The sequence below is a fragment of the Coturnix japonica genome, chromosome 14 (assembly GCF_054131305.1).
Source record: "Coturnix japonica strain WE chromosome 14, WE-NBRP24, whole genome shotgun sequence".
Taxonomy (NCBI): domain Eukaryota; kingdom Metazoa; phylum Chordata; class Aves; order Galliformes; family Phasianidae; genus Coturnix; species Coturnix japonica.
The window spans coordinates 8339248-8360240 of NC_140676.1; the positions used below are offsets into that span (position 1 = coordinate 8339248).

General features: G+C 37.3%; 1 protein-coding gene across 10 annotated transcripts in view; it reads right to left on the bottom strand.

The window, feature by feature from the left end:
* ADAMTSL3 (ADAMTS like 3) overlaps positions 1-20993 on the bottom strand; it is a 186763-nt gene that overhangs the window by 145865 nt on the left and 19905 nt on the right. For all 10 annotated transcript variants that reach the window (XM_015873010.3, XM_085514963.1, XM_085514964.1 and 7 more), the window contains one exon: positions 10490-10609. In XM_015873010.3, coding sequence (XP_015728496.2) covers positions 10490-10609 — 120 coding nt within the window. The remainder of the gene's footprint in view (positions 1-10489; positions 10610-20993) is intronic.

Genomic DNA, 20993 nt, shown 5'->3' on the forward strand with positions numbered 1-20993 from the left:
GCACGCTGTCAGCCTCACTGTCCTTTCCTTTGCTGTAGGCCGAACGCTTGAATACCAATCTTATTAAACTACAACTCTGAATTTATCCACTATATTTAACATTCCAGATGTCGTACCAGCTGGGAACAGGCCCTTAGGCCATCTTTGGTTGATCTCTTAGTCGCTCTCCAGCTTTTGCCAGGCATTCATCCAAAAATATGAAGGAAAGTGCTAAAAACAGATGTCAGAGTTAATGGTTTTTTTCTTCATGGTAGGAAATACAGAAAACTTGCACCCTACACCTACTCTATGAAATATGAACGTTGTCAACAAACCATAAGTTAATTTTAAATTAAATCATAATGTAGCAAAGTTAATTCATACACTATTTTTCTGACAACAGGCCAGTCTCCATCAGTCTGTTCTTTGAAAATATTATGCAGTTATTTGGATTTTTTCAGTAAGTTGGAAAGTCTTCTGATGTCAGCAATCCGCAAAAATGGTTTCAAGTCTCTCAATTAAGAAAAAAAGTCATACTTACGATGTAACTAGACTAATTGCAATTCATGGTAAGCTTTATGACAATGTTGGAGTACCGGGAGTTATTAAAACCGCACACTTCTGAGCTATGAAGGAGGAAGACCTGCTGGCCCCACCTTATTGCACAAATGATTGCAGCTTCCACTCGCTGCAGTACAAATGGGAGACTTCCAGACCTTCCCAAGAGGTGCTCTCTCTTTGGGGTCTTTTAGAAGTTTAAGCATGGAATTTCAAAGAACGGGGCTGGGAGCGAGGCCTTGATCCTGCCAACACTTTTTCACATGTGTATCTCAACTTCTGTGGGTATTTCACTGACATAGATGGGAGCCCTCGCATGAATTAAGTTATGCATGTGAATAAGTGTTTGGGCACTAGACTGTTAAGGCCTGCAGAAGAGAGGTCATCCATCGTATCTGCTCTAGACAGCGTTCCAACTTCTGTCCACACCAAAACATTAACAAACATATGCAGAAACAATTCTCTGAAAGACTTCATGGCGCTGCCAGAAAAACTTCCCTGCAGTATGCAGAAACCCAGTCTCTCACATAGCAAACTACAGAAGTTCATTTCAGTTGCAGTTACAGGTTATGTAGAGGATGAGCAACCCTTCTGACACTCTGAAGACACCCGCTTTGGGGGAAGAATTTCCAAGAAATAGTCTTAATTTAAAGGAAGTCAATTACATTGCACAAAAAAAAGACAAGTATCTATAAGAAGTACTTTCATCCTACTTTTCCTCTCATTTGAGTAGAACACTGAAAAAAAAGACTGTCTTATAGGTTCAATACTAAAGGAACAGGAGAAGAACAAGCATTACTTGGCAAGTTCATTGTTAAGTATAAAAATATCTGCAGTAAACAAACAAACGAAAAAGCAAAGCTTCTATTTCAAGTTGGATGATAAAATATTCAGAGCAAGTTCAAAACTTAGTCCTAGTACTTAAATTTGCTACATGGGACACGATTCTGATTCCTGTTTTATAACGCAGCATTACTCTAATGCAAGCAGCTACTACTGAAGCCAGTACTCAAAGGCGGTAAAGTATCATAGTGTATAGTCTGATTTTTGAATATATTAATTATAATCCATTGTTAACAAAAAAATTCAGTCCAGTGCACTGTGCTTCTTCAGATTTAAGCCATATAAAAACATTCAGTCAAAGATCATTGGCCTCTATACTGAGCAGATAAGCAAATGCACACATTTATCAAAAACGGTTTGAGTGCCATAGTAAACCACATCGTGCCAATATTTTGTGATGTGATGGAAGTAAAACAATGAATCAACAGATCACGGCTATTTTGAAAACAGAACTTATGTCTGCATTCGTCACATGTGAATCAGCTTGCTCGTATAAATCTGTCAAAACTCAGTGATCTTCATCAGATTTGCCAGCAGTTGGTTCAAATAGCAAGGATTACTATGCAATACATCTTTCCACGTCTTTTTGACAACAGATCTGGAAAAATAATCATGATTGAATGCCTTCCTATGAAGTTCTGAAGCTGCTGCAATGATGCTTATGTTCTATAGCATGTTTCACTTTCATTTTTCATACATAAAATCAAATAATAATCAAAAAAAAAATCACTGAGTTGTCACAACATGGAAAGACTATGAATAATAATTTATTTTATCATTATTTTTAATGCAAAATAATGTTCAAGTTTAGTTACTACAAGCCATGGTCATACTCTGTATCCTAAAATCAAGTGTTGATAAGCCTCCAAGGCTAGAACTGCAACGGTGGTAGGGACCCACACATGCAACTTGACACGTAAAACATGCTAAATCAGGCTTATATCTTATATTATTTCTTCCTCTTAGTCTTGTTCTGACCCTGAAGCTCAATCTCACTTGCCCATCCCATGACTTATCCAACAAATCAGTTTATTCCATAAGAAAATAAATCATGGTATTTTCCTTTGTTCAATTCTTTGACCTTCCTTCCTTTCCAATAATCATTAACCTATCAGTCTCTTAAATAACCAATTTAGAAGTGCATTACTTTACTTTGCAGTGGAGACAGTTGTTTATAATGCAGTGCAAGTTTTTAGCATCTGGTCACTAAAGGGCGGAGCTCGTGTCGTTTGTGACCATACTACACCCAGATCACTGTATTGCTGCAGACAAACTTCTGCGAGCAGTACTGACTAATGACTGAGGTATGAATAAAGATGGTTGCTGAAAGCAAAGAAATAGAAAAGACAATCCCCTCATTTTGTTGTTACGTCAGTAGATCATTGTTAAGGTGTGCTGTGAAGCCTGGTACATTTTGTATCACATTAGGTGTATTAAAATGTTTCGGATCTTACAGTACCACAATCTGCAACACTTACTAAGCTCTGAAAGTAATAAATACGGCTGTCAGCAGTGATCCTCTCAGGAACCTTTATTTACCATTTGGCTGCTTCTGCCAAAATTGGTAATTAACATATATAATTTTCTTCCTTGAGAGCAAACAGCTTTTGAAGCCTAATAGTCAGTAGGAATAAATCAGGTTTACTGGCAACACTGACACTTGTTTTGAAATAGCATGAAGTGATAGAACTGTCTGAAGTTGTAAGGAGATTGTTCTTTAGCTGTCCCAAGGCTCGCTCATTACGCAAGTGCTAATGATTATCAAGTACCATTTTAAGTATTTCTAGAAACAAAGCCAAGATATGCAGATTTCTTTAAAAAGAAAGCTTTTTACCGCACCTCCCGCACTAGTGGCACACAAATGGGAACAGACTTTTTACTTATAAAGTGTTTATCTTCACTAAAGTCATCATGGCATCCAACCAGGAGCATTTTAATCACGATCCTTAAGAAAAATATGAATGTTGGAGATGGGATTAAAAATAAGGAACCTTGAAGTTTTTATACAAATCAGTTTGAAACCGATCAAAAATACAAAAATGGCAGCAATGAACAGTCCAAAGGGGAAAGAAAAGGGAAAGAAAAGCATATCAGAAGTTGTATCTTCCTCTATGATGTGATATTTTCCTCCCTCAGTCCCTATAAATAAACTATTTTCTCTGATCAGAGTCCTTTGTCTTCAAGTCAGTGGTCTCAGTCATACACAAGCTCCAAGCTCCTCCTACCACCTTCCCAAACAGCAATTTAGAGCAAAGATTTACAGCTATATATATAGCTGTATATATATCTATATATACACATAAATATATAAAGAGAGAGAGAGAGAGTGTGTGTGTGTGTGTGTGTGTGTGTGTGTGTGTGTAAAGCTGTGCATACCTGTACAGCTTTGTATCAGTGAGAGCAGCCCTGGGATCTGCTTAGCACCAAGGGGGCAGGAATAACAGAAGCACCTGAAATAGTCTGTGCCCTTTCTCACTGAAAAGTCGTTCTGGGGAGGAACTTAGGCAAGGTTAACCTTAGGGTTTGGTTTTGCTAAATGGGAGTTCTCTGCCAGTTGGTAAGGCCAGTATTATCACAGCCACTGAAGGGCTGAGGATGCAGACCAATGAGTTTTACCACAGAATTTATAGGATTCAGTTTTCAGCCTTACATACAACTCATAGAAGATATTTAATCCTAACTGAAATGATATAAAATGTGTTTTCCGCTCAAGTCTTATTATTACAGATTCCCTGTGAAGGCATTTATACCACAGGAGGCAAAGACCTCAAGCAACGATTTACACACAGAGACACTTGGCAGAGTTGGACTAAATGCAGTAATGCTAACAAAATAAGAAAGTTTGTAGTTCTCAGTGCATAAAGAAAAAAGTCCCAATGCGCAGCATTCGGCATTGACACAGCTTTCTCTATATAACCAAACCCTGAATTTAAAATGCTAGTTGGTGCTTTAAGAAGTGCCAACTTCAATTTGCCAATAAACGTAAGTATGTTAAATAGTTTCCAGTTCACTAAGCAATCCACCACACACAAGAATATATCACTAATTATATAATTATTTGTGCATATGCTAGTCACACGCTTCCGGCAAGCAATTAGGCTAAACAAAAGTATTTTTTAAATAGGATCATACCTACTGACTTATACAAATACCAGCCTGTAAGGGTGGTTTTGCCTGAAACTGTAAGGGGTTTTCATTCACAATTAATCCCTGCCTCCTTTGCCACCCTGCTATTCCAAACCAGAAACACATTTCACTTGATTACAGAGCTAATTTTCATATCCCAGTTAGCTTAAAAGTAAAAGTTCTTAAAAATAAAGAGGTCCAAATTAAGTTTGCGTACATAAAGCATGTAAAAATAATAACAGGCTATGAAATACAAAAAATTAGGAAACCCCTAATGTTACTTTGAGATGCATTTCTGCTAAATAAACATTTTTCTCTTCACACAGCCTTACTGAGACTTGGCTCTGAGGTCTCTTAACATGATTTAAAACTCCTCAATAATACCTGTAGGATTAGTATGGAGTACTGCAAGCCTCGCCTCATAATCTGTTGCTCACACAACACAAGTGAGCAACAGCTAAAAAAGTGGAACTACTTACAGGATTCAGGTCAGTTGCATTTGTGCTTAGTTACTCTAATAACATTGCTTTGGTTGAATAAGGACTGCAAGGTCAGCATGTTATTCAGCCAAAGAGGAATATTTCTAACAATACTGAAATTCAGGTAGGCATAAGATGTTACACCACTGGTGTGCGGACAAAGTTAGTTCTATCAGCTCACTCAGAATACACAAATGAAATCACTGGGAGTGTTGTTTGGTGGAAGTTCTGCAGCATGGAAAAAACACCCAAAATAGCTTGTATCCACTTCAGAACTGCTTGCTTCATTCCAAAAGAATCTTTAAATGAAGAGCTAATGATCAGGATTCAAGATGTTAAATCTCTTTAATAGTTCTGAATGTTCCTTCAGGATTTCAACAAAAATGTCATGTCACAGTGTAACACAGAAGGAGAACACTGGGACATTATGTACTAAATACAAATCTTACCCTTCTGTCAGGATTAGAGCTTGTCTTCACTAATGCCTTAACTGCAAATAACCTTCATCCCTTACACAACTCATCTACAAGCCCAACAATTTCTATCTTCATTTCCACTGGGAAAAGAACTCACTGGGAGCAACCCTGCAGAGAAGGACCCGAGGGAGGAAAAGGGGGGGAGCTCCTGGTGGATGGACATGAGCCAGCAGTGTGTGCTTGCAGCCCAGAAGGCCGACAATAAAAGCACAGAGAGAAGAAGGGCAGCTGACACCAAATCCAGGCTGTGATGCACATTTAGTTCCACAGGCAGATCAGCAACAATGGCAGATCAGCAAGGAGAGACAGAAAAGGAGGTGGGAGATGCTGCTGAAGGAACATCAGCCTGGATGGATCCCTAAGACAACTTCTGTCCATTCCATAACAGTCTACACAACATGTAAAGGCCACAATGAAACCCAACAGAAAATGTAGAAATGAGGCTGGGATATTTCCCCTTGTGCAGAACAAGGTATACATCAGGATATTCAGTCTCCTAATCTTTGCCTTCACTTTGTAACAGATTTCTCTGGCAAGCCCAGAGAAACACTAGTTATAAAAAAAACTGCACCAGCCTCAGCCTGTGTGTTATAACTTGCACATCTACTTGGAAACAGACTCACTAGCTTCTACCTCACCTCACATATCTAAACACACTCAAGTCTGAAAGTGCAGATTTTCATTATTTTAATTGCTTACTGGGTGGTTTTAAGATGCCAATATTTACCACTCTCCCTCACTGCAAGGTTTTTTTTTCTTAAGATTTGTTTAGAAACACTACATGTCTTTGCCAAGACTGGACTACTTAGTGCCATATGTCTAATTCCAGAATCAGAGCTTTCTTACTATGAGTTTAAACTAGTAAATGTCATAAAAATATAGGAGAAAAGTTAGACAGAAAGCTAAGTGATCAAGTAAAAATTTCTGACTTAAAAGATAACATTTTTCTTCATTTTCTTTCATTTTTTTCCCATCCCCAAGCTGTTTCTTTCAGCAAGCCAATCAAAAAGAAAAGGTACTTCAAACATTCAACACAACCAAGCTTTCACTGCTGTCCTTGTTGGTGGTCCGTCATATGGAATGGTTTTAATACTTGGAAGCTATGCCTTAAGTGTCAGAAAACAAGAACATTTTCTTTTTGTAAGAAATCTTTCCAGTACTACTAGTATTCTAGAAGAGAAAACAAAAATCTTGTAGTAGAAGTTAAAAAGCCAAAAGAAATCAGAAGGAAAACCAGGAATCTTCCCTTCCTTATGGTAAGGTATAGCGTGCATCTGAAAGCTGGGGGGAGAGCTATTCTTTATATACTTACTCAAAAAGTCACCGAGGGTGATAGCAGAGGGGTATATTTTTTTCAGTCTCAAATTTCTAATGGCAAGTGAAACCTTTGGCTACACATCAAAATCTGTCTGGTACTTTGTTAGATTTAAGTTACACTGACTCAGTAGAATTTTAGAAATGAAGTATACAATGGACTGATGCAAGACATTGCTTGCTGGACAATACCAGAGCTATAACAAGATATTCACTGCATATATATTTCTGTCCTTCGGAATCCCTCAATAGCATTTGCTTTGAATCACTGTTTATTATTCCTTTCCAGAAGATAATAGAATGCGTCAAAACTCACATGCCACAAACATACTTCAGTGAATAAAGATGCAGTATCTAAACTATTTTCTTCTACGGTCAACATAAAAGGGAGTAAGAGACATTAACTGGATTTAGAAACTATCTAGCCCAAAAATTTCATCTGCATGTAATTCTTAAATGGACACATAGCAACCGAACATGCAAAGGGGTTAGTACAATCCTGTGCAAAAATGAGAGCACCCTCCTTGCCAGACTAAACCAGAACAAAACGTACTGTCTTACATGTACAACATGAATCCGTATGTGATTTTGCTGGGCTAGAACAGAGTACAGTGTGTTCCCCTTAATATTTACTCATCTTCCATTTCAAACTGTAAGCTTTGTCTTTTCAGATAGCAAATACTTCTGAATATTCAAGTAACAGCTAGTTCTTTCTTACCGAGATTACTTACTAACAAAGGAATGAATGATCCTGATTAAACTGGCTCCCTGCTTGAAAAATATCACACACAACAGCCAAAGAAAACCCCTCTGAAACATTCCTGAGTTTGGAGGTTGTAAGGAAACTAATCTTGGATCACGATGATGATGCTATATAGAAATAATACCCATCCATATATCAAACTGGAAATTTTATTGGAATAGTTATAGGAGAAGGACACACTTGCAAACACACGGAACAATCACTTTTTCTGCAAGGCCCTTGCTATCTTGTTGACTAGCCAAACAGACACGGAAGGTCACCAATCTTCGCCCACTCCTGCACAACATTCTTAGGAACTTCTCACTAATTTTCATCTATTCTGTTCCCTTCCACAAACAGACAGAGGGTTAATACACAAAATGGATCAGGTAAAATGTATTTTCTGATTTGTTGTAGCCAAACACACAAGTTTATTTTACTCTTCCAATTTTCAAGTAAACTTAACTTAGTATGCGCAGGAACACCAGGACTCTGCATGGACGCTCACAGGACAGCTCCAGCATGCAGGGAAATGGAAATAATGTATATCCACAGTGACAGCATAGAAAATGAATTGCTGAAATTAAACTGAATTATGGTGCGTAAGAGTAAGCTATTGTGGTTTTTTGGATTAGGTGGCAACATTTCTATACTGATCCCATTCTAGTGTTGGCTATATTACATACATAAAAGTGGCCTTACGCTTTACATAAATCCCTCTTTATTCACTGGCACATCCTTTTGGGGATCTACCGTGCTTGTCAGCTTTTCAAGCATTAAGAATAATTACAAGATGTCCTGTACCACAAGTGGTGGTTTCATAAGCATAAAGAGATCATTTATTTTTTAAAGGTATTTGCCAGTAAAACAGACTCCAACAAAATGGAGTAAATCAAGTGACTCATAAGAAAAGGGTACTATTCCTCATGCCTATCAACAGCAATCTACAAAACTCAAATTAACCAGTGAAGGAGACTCATCCTCTGGTTTAAGACTTAATTCTATCCACATAGTGAATGTCACAGAAAAGAATACAATGAGTATTTTTTTTTAAAAAGAAGAAAATTAATGAATATGTGAACATTTCAGCAAAAGCATAAATTATAACTGCACATTATTACAATTATATGATCAATGTCCGACACCAATAACTGTTTTCAAGTTACAGAAGATTTCTTGATTTACACCAAGCAAGGAAAACCAGACACAGACCAGTCCTTACCCAGTTTTCAACAGATGCACTTTTTTTTTTTTAGTAAGCCTCAATGACTGAAGTTCACTTTAGAGAAACAAATAATAACAATTATAGCACCTTTGCCTTTATTTTCAACTTTCTGATGTTTTAGCATCACTGAGTTCCAAGAACTCAAATTTATACTACTCATTCTTGAACAGATCTGTGAAGATCCGAGTTACATTTGTGAAAGAACATAAGTCGGCTCTAACCAAGATCTGATTCAGATCCCAAAGAAACTGATGGAAAAACTTTCCAACAAAGGCAACTGAGCTTGGAACAGACTTCTACATACAGCTACACCGGTATTAGAGGTTTTATGGGGAGTGGGAATTGTTTTTGTTTTGTTTTTTTGTTTGTTTGTTTGTTTTTAAATCATCAATGCTATTCACATAGTAAGTCTATCTGAATGGACTGTTTGTACTAACCCTCGGTTATATCTGATTTATTGTCTTGCCTAAGAAGTGCTCCATTCAATGGAAGATGATTCTGGTATATAATCTTCACAGGGTATTTCTACTATTGTCATTAAATGCAGCCTGGGTCACAGCTGCATTTTACTGTACTGTAAGTTACTGCTTTGCCAGTTGTTTTGTTTTTTTTCCCTCTGGGGGACATCTTACATGTAAATTTTTCTATAGATGAATAACAATTCTCAGGTACTAATTACCATAAACATATTAAAATACATTCAGCTAGCTTACGGGACCTCTGCATGCTTTCTTCATCATCTTCACTTCTTTTCGTCCCCCTGAATGGCTCTTCATTCTAACATTTGTCTCAGTTCTGCTCTTTCCTTAGAGCAGGCAGCCGATAAACAAGCTTTCTCTAAATAGCTCCAGTGAGGAGACCGTCTTTCAAACTCAAACTGCTAATCACTATATAGAATCATACCTTGTGACTGCAAAGCAAGTTCAGCTTTTTTTGGAGATTGTTTCCTAAAAAACTCCCTCCTCTTCCACTAAGACATGTACTGTAAGTGTCTGTGTAATTCAGACTGTTTTGATGTGGAGTTTCAACTGACTTCTGGAACACATTGTGCATGAGTAAATTTCCACAGCATGCCACGCATTTCCTAGGTTTACTTCAGATCTTTTGCCAACATTAACAGCATTTCTTTCATGTTCCTTTCTTTACATTTTTATCTATATTCCATGTTTAACGTAATGTTTCAATGGATCTGGCGAAAGAGTTAAAGCGTCTAACTTTAAAATACATAATTTGTTGCTTTCTAAATACTCTGCTTCATGTGTTATTCTGCCTTGCATTTGTTTCTTTATAGTGCACCCAACCTCCCCTGCTGAAAACACTGCAAATGGAATTTGTTGACATTTCACAAGAAAGAAAATGCGATTAAATTCCTCCAAGAAGTAAGTCAGTTAAGGATAGGCCAACCAATTCACACACATCACAATAACCTCTAATTCCACACGTTTGTTGTTCTTTTGTTTGCTTTACAATACTATCAACATCTATTAACCCATAATTAAAACACAGTTGCTTTCATTTCTATTACATCCCCCAAAGATCTTCCACAAGTTTTTCGATCTATTATTTTTACTTTCTAAAATTTATTATTATATTTATTATTTTACTACTTACTTCAAGAGCCTTCATTTTTGTTTTGCTATCACTTGTTGCACCTTCTAAGGACACTGTACGCTATTTCCTAATTTAGAGTAATCCACATGTCAGAGTTAAACGAATGTGCTGTCATTTTCACATATAGCATACTGACCTGGTCATCGTAACGGTACGTGAGGAACTGTTCCCCTGTGGTATCCTCAAGAAAACTCCCCTGTGGAGAAAGGGCAAACTCAGGCAAGAAGTATGCACCTTGGGACTGCTCTGCTCTCGTCTGTAAGAGATTCAGAAACACCACATTACTGCTACTGAAGACACAAGACAAGATTTTAAAAATGCATTCAGTGAAAATGGTTAGCTCTGAACTCCTGAAAAAAAGTTACATGTTTATAAAGCATAATACTTAGTGAGGGATATTGCATTCCTAAAGTCCATGATAAGAAAATGCCAAACTCTTACAGAAGTTCAAAAGCAAACAAGATGTCTCAGTAGCAAAGATGGTATAACAGTTATTTAAGTGGTTCTAACTCATCAGCTATCACAGCTGAAAGACAGTGAAAATGATACTAAAAAAGCAACATGGAAGCAATGCTTTCTCTTTTCTTACACGCTTCACTAGAAAGTCTGATGTATAAAATACAGCATCTCTATTCTCACAGGACAGAAGAGCAGAACCATAGCTTGGAAGACATCTTCTTGGATGGTGAACTGAACACTAGGCAGTGATCTATGAAAGCTCTTCAAGTTGTTCGCAATCGGTGAACTGCTTTTGAGAACAGAGCAGAAGAGCAGCCTGTTTTGAGCTCCAGATGAGTTAATTCTGTTTGCATCCATACCTCCAAATTAGCTGCCGACTCCTAAGCCCTTATTAGACAAATATGTTTTTCCTAAGTAATGTATGCACGTTCAGTAGCTATAGCACATGTAGAAAATTCTAAGCATGCTGAACACATACTGGTTGAATGCGCTCTCACTGTACTTCAGGTTTAACGCATCGCAAACACAGTATATGCACCACACTAACACTTACATCCTTCATGTTAAATTAAAGCAGGAGCTTTATCCTAGAAAGCTATATCTGTATGTAAGAGAAAAATGAGCAGTCATGTTTTGAAAGGAGAGCACTGAATCCAGATAGGGCAAGTAAAGAGTGGGAAGATAATTTTACATCCTTGCCCTTCCAAGAGGTGTAAACCTTCTAGGGAAGAAAAAAAGCATGAATTGCACAAGTTACTGCTGGACGCTTCCCAACAAGTCAGCTTAATAAATGGGGTTTAATTAAACTGTTTCTTATATTTTGACATATGTAATAATTTTTACATTAACAGTTGTCATCAACCAGTTTCTAGACTGTTGGCTAGAACTGTACCAAGCAAGAGGAGTGTAACCTCAGCATCAGATGAAAAGCGATTTCAAAAATCATCTATGTCATTCAACCAGTTTGTAGCAGAAAAGTAAGTAAGAGCTTCTGTAGTTCCTCTCTTGTGCAGAGAATTCACTTGCTGAAGCTCACAACTTATCTCATAAAAAACAGATGACAAGCCATGCACAGTATGGGTCTGGAGAAGCTTACACTGCTGTTGCTTACTCTGTTCTGCAAAGAAGAAGCTGTCAGCTTTCTCAGACTGTAAACCTCATCATTCGTGACAAGCATTAAATTAACACACTTGTCCTAAATCAAGCAATCTTCATGTAAACTAGAAATAGCTAGGACATGTCTAGACCAGGGTAAAAGGTCACACACTAGCATGCAAGTTTGAACAAGATTTTGAAGAGGATTTTTTCCATCAGACCTGCATAAGAGTAATTCATGTTTGCATCATGTTATCATGACATTCTCTAAAGCCTGTTATACCAGCAGTATCACTTGTACACCGTAGCCAACTGATCTTATTTATGTCGAAGTAAATCACAGCATATGAAGAATAAAGCCTCCATTTGATAACAGTACTTTCCCCATAAGGTAACAAAGAGAGGTTTGCAGTTACAGCTTCATGCTGAATCCAAGCTGGCTGCAGCTCACACAGGGCTTGACATGTTCAGTGTAGCCCAGACGTGAAGCTGGCTGACATAATCTGGCGTTTCTCCCCACTGGTGTCAATGGAATATCAATAGATCTTATGTGAAGGAATATGGCAATGATGTAATCCTATGATTTCAGCAGAGGGCTAATGGATAAGAGATACGCATTCTAAATCTCTAGTGGCCTGGCTTAAAGTACTTAACATTTCTACCTCAGTTTCCCCACGTGTAAATTGCAGTTACAATGTCAAGTAGACTGTACTAACAGTGCATTTTAAAGTTTAGCTTACACTTGTAAAACACTTCGGAAAGAAATAGTACTAATCACTAGCAATTTATCACAATATTTTGGAAAGAGCTATCGGACTCCAGAACATAAGAAATCCTGATCACTCCACACTTCTTATAAAAATGTATATATCATACTGCTGCTTAATTTCCCATAAACAAGTTTGCCAGTAGGATATGCAGTGATTAACTGGCTTGTGCTTCTCATCTTTGTAATATAAATATTTTAAAATAGAAAATTGTTGGACATTCATCAGTATTATGCTTTGAATATAAAAGATGCCAACATTTGAAGCTAAAATAATGATGTAATAAATATTACATGAAAAACAAGGGTTTAATCCCCACACGCATTCAACTTCTGTATCAAAAGCTAATGAACAGCAAGCCACTGGAGAAGCAGAAGAATATTTGTTAGATTAAGGCAAGTAAGATCTGTCTTCCAAGCACAAAAAAATTCGGTGCAAAAGATGAATGTTTTCTAAGGTTACACAAGAGGTTCTAACTGGGCACTGATCTAACTGCAGCAATAGGTACTGCTACCTTGTCAGCATAACTCAAGTAAAGGAGAAATGCAGCAAAGCATTCAGTTAAAAGAAAAAATCTACTAAGAATACAGTGTGTTGTCATGGCAAGCTGATGTTAAAGCCAAGTAAATACTTCTGACACACAACCTAAATCAAGAAGATTGTCTCTAAAAAAAATAATAGAAATTCAAAATTATAAAACAACAGCTCTTAATTCTCAAAGATCTCTTTTGGATCAATGTGAAATAACAAAATATTTTCTCCCCCACAGTTATAGGCACCTCAAAATAAGCTGCATTGTTCCTGTCTGAACCTCTCCAATATGTTTTCATTTATACATTGTACTGAATTCAAATTGCAGTTTACTTTTAGCACATTTTAGTCCCCACTGAGGAGTCTACCCACGTTCCTTGTGTGTCATTTATATTTCTATGGGCCCTTTTGCCTAAATGTAATTCCAACAGTCTGTGGGTTTATAGCATATTTGGGATCAGCATGACTTTGCTAATCTGTTATAAATTCACATTTTAGGCTAAAGGCTCTAAGTGTAGGTTTCAAAAAACAATTACATTTCCTGCTAGTGTTTTAACTCTCTTTAATGGCCAGTTTAACATTAATAGCTTCAAGTTAAATGTGTCAAATTACAAGTACACCTAAGATTTAGAACAGGCATTTTAACAGCTTATATGATCTCCTTAAACACAAAGAAAGTAGAAGACAACATAGCTTAAACCAGGTAATAAAAATCACTGTATAAAACCCATTAATGCATCAGATAGCAAGGAAGTGGGTGCTGCTGTAGTAACAAACAAGACAATTTTAAAATTGGAAACATAAACGGGTGTTTTATAACCTTATCAGAACGTATATCTTATTAGTCAGAAACTGAAAACAAGAATAAGGTATTCCATCCTACATCCCTCCACCTATACAACCAAAGAGAAATATCCTGTGAAATAGATAATGTATTTAGGTTCTGGGAAGTGTAAAATGGCACCATGCCTATTCAAAGGCTTATGCTTTGATCTCAGGTTGTGATTGCTTCCTCACTCATCACTCTCCATCTGAGTGCTTGAAGATTAAATTACTCTTCCACTTTCAATTGCAGAAGGCAAAATGTATAGCTGATATCCAAGCCTCTGGTTTTTAGATCTCCCTCCACTGAGACCTGCCTGCTGTCATTTTTACTGCTGCCTGATTTCACTGCTCAATATACTACTCTGAATAAAAGCATCTTTGCAAGTGGAAGTTGGTAGATTAGAGGCTTTTATTCTTCATTACTGCAGATAAGAGAGGGATGGTTGCTGAGTGCTTCCTCTAGTCATTAGTAGCATGGCAAAGAATCATGGAGTGACTCTGAAGATCAAAATAGTGTCCAGCACCAAAAACCCACTTGATGCAGTAGAGGACTTTAAAATAAAGTAGCTCCAGTCAATCACAGAGATTATCTATCCGTGATAGAAGCACATTAGGTATGCTGCTTGTGCACATCTACCCACTCTGATTCATCTGCAAAGATTCTTATTAGCAGACTTTGAAACCACTCCACAATGTAAACTACTTTAAATGTTCTATTTCTCCCTGAGTACCCAGGATTCACACTAATTATTGCCATCCAACTCCGCAATTGCTAAATCAGAGCAATAAAGTAAAAAGGTAGAGTTTCCCTGTGACTAAGAAATTAAATATTAATCATTGCTCTTTCCTTCCTTCTAAGGTACAGATTAAGAATTTCATCCAAGGATTTAAACTGTTATTGTAATCTCAAATAAATTGAAAAATGTAGTTTAGTCTACAACTATTGGAAATCATTTGATACAAAGGCTATTGCAAAGTTCAATTGAACATCATGATAATATGCCGTGACGCTATTTAATCTTAGCTACTAGAAGACTGGAAAGTAATTGTTCTGTATTTATATATAAGCAAGAGTAGCTTTAGAAACTGAACTTTCTGCTCAGAGGAGTAAAGGTCAAAAAGATGAGAAAACTGAATGAAACATTTCAAAGAAATGACTTGAAGATAATTAGAAATGCACCAGTAATCTTTCAGGTACAAACATTTTTAATCTTTTAAACATAGTAGGTTTTAATTTTGGAGTTTCCTTGGCACCAAAAACTACATTAAGAGGCAAAACAAGAACTGTACTCATACAGCTAATGCAGATCGACATTACCTACACTTAAATCAGTCCTTCCCTAACTAAGCCCACGTGCTTGCTAAGAATATGGAGCAAAAACAGAACAAATTGCTTCACATGGCAATGAAAACAAAATGAAAGCTCCCAAATGATCGATTTTAAACGCCAAAGATGACAAAGTATCACACTGTTCCTGAAACTGCCTCAACATCTTGTTTTTAGAAGGGGGAACAGATGAAAGATAATGCTCTGTCACCTAGGGCTTCACAGCTATGAGTAATTGCACTGTCATGACCAAGGTAAATTCTGAACCAGCCAGCATGGTGAATGCAGTTTGCTCTCTATCCTTCCAAGACTCTTTTAGTAGCTCTTGTTGGAAGGGGAAAATGAATCACGGTCTTGGAAGTATTTGTTTCCAAAAGCCATTTTTTTCCTTAAAAATGGAAAAAAAGACAAAAGAGAAACCGCATCTGCATGCTGAATAACTTGTAAACACGTTTGTCAGATTAACATGCACAGCAAGTCCAACCATATTTTAAAATTTACTTTCAAAACCCAACTTAAATATTAACTTCGCTTCATATTTCTTCTGGAAATACAAACCCTAGAGTTTTCCTTTCTCCAACGAAGCCCCTTCTCAGCTGTGTTAGGCAGACTGTATTCTTTCTGAAAGACTGAAGGGCTCTGAATTTGCTTTTGAAAGATTCACACCAGGAGACTGAAGTTGTTCCCAGCTGTATCAGTCACAAAGCTCCCACCAACAGCCTTACAGAACCAAGGCCTAAAAATACATATATCTACAGCAGGACTACACCTCTTATAATATTACACCTACTATTAGGCCTGTGAATAATGTTACTCAGTGCTACCTACTTTAATGTAAAAGAAAAGTCATCATGAAAATACAGCACTCCTAGACAAGATGAACCTGACACTGTTCATTTCCAATTATTATCAGCAAGTCAGTGAGTGTGGATCAGACTCTGCTTTCAAAATACGTAATACCTCATTACATCCTGAGCCTTTAATTTAGCCTTTGGGGGAATTGATACAACAATATTTAGAGCCAGTTTGAAAGCAATTTTATAGCATATGGATAAAACATATACCAAGAAGTCTGGATATTAAGAGTACAATTACCAGTGAGAGTAGAATTACACATACAAAAAGTGTACATCAAGTCTGTTCCTAAGAACAAGAAAAAAAGGCTCCCAAAGATATGGATTTACCACAAGGAAAGAGGAAATTACGTACCAAAAAGAAGAAAAAAGTAATTTTTAATCCCTATCCCCGATTCCCTGCCACTGCGGTGACGCAATTTATAAGCTCAGCACAGAATGACATCTGCTTTTAGTCTCCTTAAAGATGCTGAGAAACTGCACTGAACACATCACGAGCATTGCAGTGAGAGGCTGCCAGCAATATGATGGCAAAGGCTGTACCTGCTGAAGAGGGAAGGCAATTCAACCTTGATCTTGTAGCTTCTGAACACACATCATGACTAATATTATTGGTTTTGTTTCTTTGCTTATTTACTGCTTCAGCAACTTGTCTTAAAAGCATTGACTTCTAACATAAAATGCTAATAGCTCTGAATGTTAAAGAAACAATCTACCAGTTCATTGGCTGGGGCTTGTTCTTTTAGAGGGCCAAAAGAGTAGATAAGCAGGTGCATTCATTTTCATTTCTTATACTTTTTCTTAGGTTGAAGCTGCAAAAATCCATTTGATAGAACAGACTTTTATGCCTAAAAAAAGTGAAGATAACTAAGTGAAGGCTCTAAAATAGTCATTATCCTTTCTTTCACCATATGTTCAACTCTATCCAAACCAACTCTACATTTTATTATTTATTAACCTAATAACTGGAAAAATTCTTGTCTTAAATCAAATGCTTTCTGCATTATTAGAGCGCATTTATATGGAACTTCCATTCATTCACTTTAGGTTTCTAAGGGTCTTATAGTCTCCATAGGAAAATAAATGTATTACAAAAATACTGTCAGTGTTTTTAGTAAGGAAATTACGATAAACTTATTATTTATAGTATTACATATATTATTTATAGTATTCAAAAAAGCCTTGTTTTAACTTCTTTTATCATCACCACTACACAGTGAGAGAGCTTTTTCCTTGCTTAGCTGTGATGTTGCTATCAAGGTAATGGGCACTGATGCAGTAAATAGACAACCTTGCTTGTTTCTGTATGGACACTCTGCCCATACGTCTCCTTCCGTCACACACTGAAGAAGACTGGAATATAATCCCTTAGGAATAGGAGATTTACAAAATGCAAAAAAAGAACATAGTTTAGGTAATGTAAAATCACCTTTAGAGGCAGCAGAATTACAAAGCAACATGTGCTGATTGAAGATACTCGGATTGCTTAAGGATTAAAGAATAAAACAAAGTGAGAAATGATTTAAGGCAACCCCTTCAGCAAGCAGCAGGAGCTACCATCATGGAGGGCAGGAAAGACTCAATAGCTTTGGCTAACCATGCACTGCAGGCATTAGTATTATTTAGCAATAACACCAAATAATTATGATTATGGGCCATATGGGCTGAAGAGCCTGCAGCAACCTACAGGCTGCAAATGCCTCATGCTCTACTAGTGAAATACAGAGCACTAAACAACTGGGCAAGGGGAACAGCACACTTTTCTGTCAGATTTTCCTTTCCTTTTTACCTCCTCATCTAGCATGATAATAACCCTAATAATGATAAAGACAGGGAATAAGAAAGGTGCAGATGTTTATAGGTAACCAAGAGCTGGACCTAAATGGGAAGGCAACATAAAGCAAGAATTTGGATCAGGTAAAACTTTATCACACTGCTCTGTGAGGAGCTTTGCATGTGCAAAATGTCCCCTTGTTTTCATTTCACTACCGTGACGCACACAAACAGACCTGAATATACAAGGTTCAGAATTTAGGGAACTGTATCTGAGATAGATGTGGTCAGCCTGTCCACATACAGGTTTAAACACACTGAGGAACGTAAGGCAGGTAGTCAGCATTTCAAGTTTTTATATGCAAGCAACATGGGACCCAGTACATTGTCATATACTGGAATAAGGTAACTGTAATCAGATAGATAGCCTATTGATGAGAGAAAGTAGGAAAAAAACTTCACACAACACTTTGTTCATATGCAGTATATTATACCCAGTGAGAAAATCTGCTTAGTTCTATGCTCTGGTGTTATAATGCTATTCATCAAGAGATCTCATATTACTCTAAGTTGTCACTATCCACCTTCTACAATGTCTGTTCTCAGGAGAGTCTGGCTAAAAATGACATTGGACTCCTGACTCAGATTTTCCCTATTCTTTTTAATTTAAATTATAACCTTAATGTTATTAATGTTATGTTATGTTGGTGTGATTATTTGTATTTAATTTCCTTTAGACTTTTTTCCTCTAATAGTGATATAATTTGAACTGACACTGTAACATGCTTTTCATATACTTCAGTTGAAATTGTGCCTAAGGGCAGTGAAATTCTCATCCATATGCTGCATAAGGAACAGAACTCTGGTGCTCAGAAGCCAAACACCTGCTAGAACTAGTGGCAGATCCAGATTTTTTTAAGAGAATTCCTGTTGCATAATGAAAGCACAAGGAAGGGAAACGTGTGGGGCAGTGGAATGGTACTAAAAACCACAGCACTTAAGGGGAAAAAAAGAATACTAAGCCACTATGTACTTCTGTCACTGAAGATCTTGACATTAAATAAAGACATTAACTAGTGCAAATATAAAAAGAGGCCTTTGTAATGTGGGACAGACTGAGCAGCAACTCCTTTCCATGCGTCACCAGACTTTGCCACACCTTGCACAGCTAATGACAGGGAGCTCTCCCCTGCCCTGTCTCAGTACAACTGTTTCCTATTCAGGTGGCAAGGGAAAATTGGCAAGTAATCCAGACCAAAAAAACCCTGCCTTAGTAATAGCAATTTTTGATCATCGCATACTGCTCACGCAGTGTTGTCATTAGCAACAGCATGGTGCTTGTCACGGATTAAACAGTGAGATGTAGCTTATGAATTTGCTCTGCTACTGTAAATGACTACAAATTCTCATAAAAGAATCCAACCTGGAAACACAGGCAAACTCACCACCATAAAGAACTGGAATATTTGGTGCAACTACATTGAAAAATCAAATGGCCCAAAACTGAAGTACAACTAAAAGACCTTGCCAAGTAAATAACTGACTGATCAAGAAGATAGAAATATTTAAAAAGATTTTTTCCAAAAATCAACATCTACCACCACAAAGTCTTTCAATGAATAAGACTGCCAGAGTCCTTTAAAAAAAAAATTAGGTATAATCCAGATAACTGAAAGAAAATTGAACCTCATGAAGAATAAGATAGTGAGATTCCTCTTCAGATGAAAATCATTTTACTGCAGGATAAATATAGTAAATACATATAAATTCATAACATACCCTTCTAAGAATATACTTGGCATACAACAAAGGTCACTCAGCTACACTAAAGTAACTACAGCTTAGTGCAAGACGTGAGAACAATCTGACTGATCAGCAGTGTTTGCTGACCTCCTTTAGTGACTTCCAAAAAACAAATACACGTAGATAAGGCTGTGTAAGGGCTTGGGCACATCCAGATTAAAAGAGTGAAATCACTCAAGTAAACGCAGAACAACCTCAGCGGCGCCAGAACTCCTCCAGCACGTTCCAAGAGTACCAACACAACCTCCTGCACAGCACTGCCATAGAGATGAGTGGGTGAAGAAATCTCTGCAGTAAGTTCACCACTTATTTAAAAAATAAAGAAATAGGAAACATTTCAGAGAAGATTCTAGTCACAATTTAACAGATATCAAGGAAAAGAGAATATACCTAATTGTTTCACATTGAGTTAAATTTCACTGATGAAATTCTAGCTATTACTTTGCCTAGTTCCCTCCTCAGGCCTTTGGACAAGGGCTGTTTGGTTTGCCTTTTTTTCCCCCTGCTATATTGTACAGTCCTTTACAGTCAGAAACACTTCTCTCCCTTTTCTTCAGTTAGGATGGGAAAGGACATGTGTAATGGCCTAACATCACCCGCATATAGTCAAATACTTATAAACACACTGCTGGTACTGCCAACTCATGGAAGATGAGAGCCTGTGCTGTGATGCTGGTTTTCACCCACCTTTATTCAAAGGAGCACTGAGAGCCCTGCTACCATCTTGCTCATAGATCTTCAAAAATATCTCAGAATTCCAGTTGCAAAGACAGACCACCCTGAATAAAAGTGTAAATAATCAAACTGCTTCTCCTCTGTTACTTCTCATAGATGAATCCTTTCTCACCTGAAAGAAATTAGGCTGCAGAGAACACCCCAGCCAGATGTTCACTCTCAGACCAACTTATGATTTGGAGCAGCTAACCACATGAACGTGCCTAACACATGGAAAGGAAAATGATTTTTCCACCATTAGTTTTCCACCACTTCTGATAATTCTGGTGATATTAACCCAATTCTTCATCTACCCTTCTTTCCCTCTTGCAATAAGTACCTTAGCAGGGTTTATGGACTAAGCAGCCCAGCACGTTGACTCGGCCAGGCACATTTTCACAATAAGGAAGCAGTTAAATGGTCATGGCTTGGCTGCAGGAATGTTGGTTTAAGGCTATTAATAAGGCACGTGAGGTGAATGCCTTTCAGCCA